Source organism: Bufo bufo, chromosome 7 (assembly GCF_905171765.1).
Source record: "Bufo bufo chromosome 7, aBufBuf1.1, whole genome shotgun sequence".
Taxonomy (NCBI): domain Eukaryota; kingdom Metazoa; phylum Chordata; class Amphibia; order Anura; family Bufonidae; genus Bufo; species Bufo bufo.
Genome location: NC_053395.1, coordinates 147,027,006 through 147,031,376, shown reverse-complemented (window position 1 = coordinate 147,031,376; position 4,371 = coordinate 147,027,006). Strand labels below are relative to the sequence as shown.

Genomic DNA, 4,371 nt, shown 5'->3' with positions numbered 1-4,371 from the left:
CCCCAGCCCCAGCCCCAGCCCCAGCCCCAGCCCCAGCCCCAGCCACATCCAATGAGGACGGGCTCTGGGAAGAAAAACAAAAGCGCCCATTGGCGGACGCCCCATCACGACACCACGCCCACTTTCAGTCTGCCACGGGTTTGTGAATGGGGGTCCAGCATGCTGATTCGCGTAGTGGGCGGCGACGTGGAGTTTGGCGGAGGCCCCGCCCCTTTCCTTGTTGTAGAGCACGCCTTCTTATAAGGAGAGCGGCGCTGGTCTCGGCAGCGGACTAGTGAGTAGTTATGTTCGGCGAGGACTAGAGTGCGCTCTGGAGACGGACCCTGCCATAAGCCGCAGTGATTGTTATTTTCCGGGACTGTTTGTGGACTACAAGCCGCCCGCGTGGAGCTATTCTTCAGCGCACTTGTGGATTTACTCTGATTGCTCCCTGCCCTCTAGCGCCTCCTTCTGCTAGGAGTCGCGCATCACAGCCACTTGCTGCCCGGGATCGTCCACGATGAGGAGTGCGGGGCGCCTGCTGGGTGCGCTCAGCCTGCTGCTGCTCGGGGTCGCCCTCCCTCCCGGCTCAGCCGCCCAGCCGTACAATGGAGAGAAGGGCATCTCTGCCCCTGACCACGGCTTCTGCCAGCCCATCTCCATCCCCCTGTGCACGGACATTGCCTACAACCAGACCATCATGCCCAATCTGCTGGGCCACACCAACCAGGAGGACGCCGGGCTGGAGGTGCACCAGTTCTACCCGCTGGTGAAGGTGCAGTGCTCGCCGGAGCTGCGCTTCTTCCTGTGCTCCATGTACGCCCCGGTGTGCACGGTGCTGGAGAACGCCATCCCGCCGTGCCGCTCGCTGTGTGAACGGGCTCGACAAGGCTGCGAGGCCCTGATGAACAAGTTCGGCTTCCAGTGGCCGGAGAGGCTGCGCTGCGAGAACTTCCCGGTGCACGGGGCGGGCGAGATCTGCGTGGGGCAGAACACCTCGGACTCTCCGGCCGGCCCCACCGCCAACCCCACCCCGTACCTGCCGGACATGATCACCTTCCAGCCGCACAGCCCGCACCGGGACTTCTCCTGCCCCCGCCAGCTGAAGGTGCCCCCGTACCTGGGCTACCGCTTCCTGGGCGAGAAGGACTGCGGCGCCCCCTGCGAGCCCAGCAAAGCCAACGGCCTGATGTACTTCAAGGAGGAGGAGGTGCGCTTCGCCCGGCTGTGGGTGGGCATCTGGGCCATCCTGTGCGCCATCTCTACCCTCTTCACCGTGCTCACCTACCTGGTGGACATGCGGCGCTTCAGCTACCCGGAGCGGCCCATCATCTTCCTGTCCGGCTGCTACTTCATGGTGGCGGTGGCTTATGCCGCGGGCTTCCTGCTGGAGGAACGCGCCGTGTGCCTGGAGCGCTTCTCGGAGGACACTTACCGCACGGTGGCGCAGGGCACCAAGAAGGAGGGCTGCACCATCCTTTTCATGATCCTCTACTTCTTTGGCATGGCCAGCTCCATCTGGTGGGTCATCCTGTCCCTCACCTGGTTCCTGGCCGCTGGCATGAAATGGGGCCATGAAGCCATCGAAGCCAACTCTCAGTACTTCCACCTGGCAGCCTGGGCTGTGCCTGCAGTCAAGACCATCACCATCCTGGCCATGGGCAAGGTGGACGGCGACCTCCTGAGCGGCGTGTGCTACGTGGGCACCAGCAGCGTGCAGTCCCTCCGCGGCTTTGTTTTGGCACCGCTCTTCGTCTACCTGTTCATCGGCACCTCCTTCCTGCTGGCCGGCTTTGTGTCCCTCTTCCGCATCCGCACCATCATGAAGCACGACGGCACCAAGACCGAGAAGCTGGAGAAGTTGATGGTACGCATCGGGGTGTTCAGCGTGCTCTACACTGTGCCCGCCACTATCGTGCTGGCCTGCTACTTCTACGAGCAGGCGTTCCGGGAGACGTGGGAGAAGACGTGGCTCATGCAGACGTGTAAGAGCTTCGCCATCCCTTGTCCCAACCAGCACTTCTCCCCCATGAGCCCAGACTTCACCGTCTTCATGATCAAGTACCTGATGACCATGATTGTGGGGATCACCTCCAGCTTCTGGATCTGGTCCGGGAAGACCCTGCAGTCCTGGCGCAAGTTCTACCATAAACTCAGCAATGGCGGAGGCAAAGGGGAGACAGCGGTATGAGGACCCCCCCTCCATGTGCATCCATGACTGCCTCTGACTGTTGACCTGATGGCCTCCAGGTCTTCACCCCATGTGGATGGTGCTGGACTATTATAAGTTATAATAACTTGATTGCAGCTGGACTATGCACAGCTGGACTATGCACATTGTTCTACCCTGTGATGACCTGCAGGGACACAGAACCTACCTACCTTGCTGTGCAGCTTACTGTCTATTGCTCCCTGTTATCATCTGTTTCAGGATTGACTAATGTTGTGAGAAGGTCCCCCCCCCCCCCAGGATCACTACATCTATGGTTGATACAACAGCTTGAGACTTTTTAGCCCTCCTGCCCATAACTGTATGTGTCTGTTGCATCATTTTTTTTGTGTGGACCTATTGACTTCAGTGGGTCTGTGGTCCAAGTATAGGACCTGTTTTATCTTTTTGTGTAATGGACATATGGATGCAGAAAGCCCACGGGTCGTCCTTGTGTTTTCTGCATTCATATGTCCACTATGAAAAAGGTACAATATGTGGACCATGAACCTACGGTTCTGCGAAGAAATGGGGACAGCACAAGGACTGAATCTGTATTTTGTGGATCTGTAACTTGCAGACCGCAAAACGGATACGATCGTGTGCACGAGGTCTTATCGTTCCTTTGTGGAGTTGGTTGTTAGATGCCTTTGCATGCAGCAGTAGTCTGCAACTTGTGGCTCTCCCAGTGGTAATGACAACTCCCAGCATGGCCTGCGGTTGCCGGAGCACGCTGGGAGCTGTAGTTGACTAGGGCCCCAGGTTGCAGAGCACAGCTGTGCACCGCTTGTACTGGAGACATGCATTTGCTCAGCTGGTGGAGGGGAGGCCATGTTTACCCAGCAGATCAGGCCTTGTGGCCCCCAGTATCCCGGCTAATTAAAGTTCCAGTGAGTGGAGTGTCACCTCCCCCCCGCAGCTGGGCAAACAGCACCTTTTGGTGGCGCCTCTCCTACTGTGATGTCCTGTATTGGTATCTTGTCTCCATTATCTGTTTGCTTTTAATTTGGGGAAGGGGAATTTTAAGTGCAAGAGCCGCAGGTTCCTTTTTTTTTTTTTTTTTTAATTCCTCTTGCCCATGCATTTTAATAGGTTCATTAGCTAGCTAGTATTAACCCTTGTTGGGTAAGCAAGTGTTTTAGCAGATCAGGAGGGAAATGGTTAAAAGGTCTTGCATCTGGGCCAGCAACACATTCCTCTCGCAGGGCTCTGCTATCTTCTCCAGCTGCAAATGAGGTTAAAACATTTCCTTTGTAGACCAGTGCCAAATGGCCTGGATTCCTCTGCCACCCATAAGGGGGGGGGGGGGGCTAAGAGTCTTGCGATATTCGGGATTGTAAAGTGTTCTGCCTTTTTAAATGGTCTTCCAGCACTAACAAAGCGATGGTGAACACTTCACCTTTTTTATGTGTCGCCGCAGAGATTAAAGGTGAAGCAGGTCTCCCCTTGTGTAGACCGTCTGGATCCTGCTACGTCCACTGGTCACACACACTTCTTCTAGGGAAGGATTTAGAACAAACGGCTTAGGCGGCTTTTTGTTATTTTCCTGTATATTCTCATTTCTCACCCAGATGAAATGTCCGTTTATTTTTCTACGCCCAGGAAATAGAACCAATGCTGCATAACGTGTATTTTGACAGTCAGATACTTATTTTCGAGGTGAATTTTGTAATGTGCATGTCGCGCTATGGACAGATGAAGACATTGTTATATATTTTTTTTTTGTAAATAACTACTTTTGTTTTTTTTGTACGAAGATATATATGTATTTATACATTTCTACGCCTCACTCTTATCTCATGTACAGAACACTAAATAAAACCTACTTTTTAGGTAACTATTTGGCTTTTTAATGGCGAGTTATGGTTTGTCCAACTATAAAGTGTAACGTGGGAAATACCTTTACAAAAAGTTGTCATGGTGTAAATTCACCCCACAATCGCCCAGGTGGTGCCCGCTCCCCCACCTTTCTCTGCTGCACACAGCTATGTCCCTACGTCAGGGGACCAGGCAGCGTGATAACCGCATATATTTTATGTATACCCTGCAGAACGTTTTCTAAAGCCTGACGGAGGATGTAAGGCCCTTCTCCCAGCAGTCTTCACCTTCCGATTGCATCGGCTCCGCTCTGCCTTTTCAGCATGTGGAGCAGCGATTCTATAGAACTTTTATGGATTTGTACC

The 4,371-nt window shown here is 54.2% G+C and overlaps 1 protein-coding gene across 1 annotated transcript; it reads left to right on the top strand.

Annotated features, from left to right (window-relative positions):
• The first annotated feature begins 230 nt into the window (after positions 1–230).
• FZD7 (frizzled class receptor 7) lies at positions 231–4,025 on the top strand. The gene has a single exon (XM_040440150.1). The coding sequence runs from the start codon at positions 500–502 to the stop codon at positions 2,168–2,170; it is 1,671 nt and encodes a 556-aa protein (XP_040296084.1). The 5' UTR covers positions 231–499; the 3' UTR covers positions 2,171–4,025.
• The last annotated feature ends 346 nt before the right edge of the window (positions 4,026–4,371 follow it).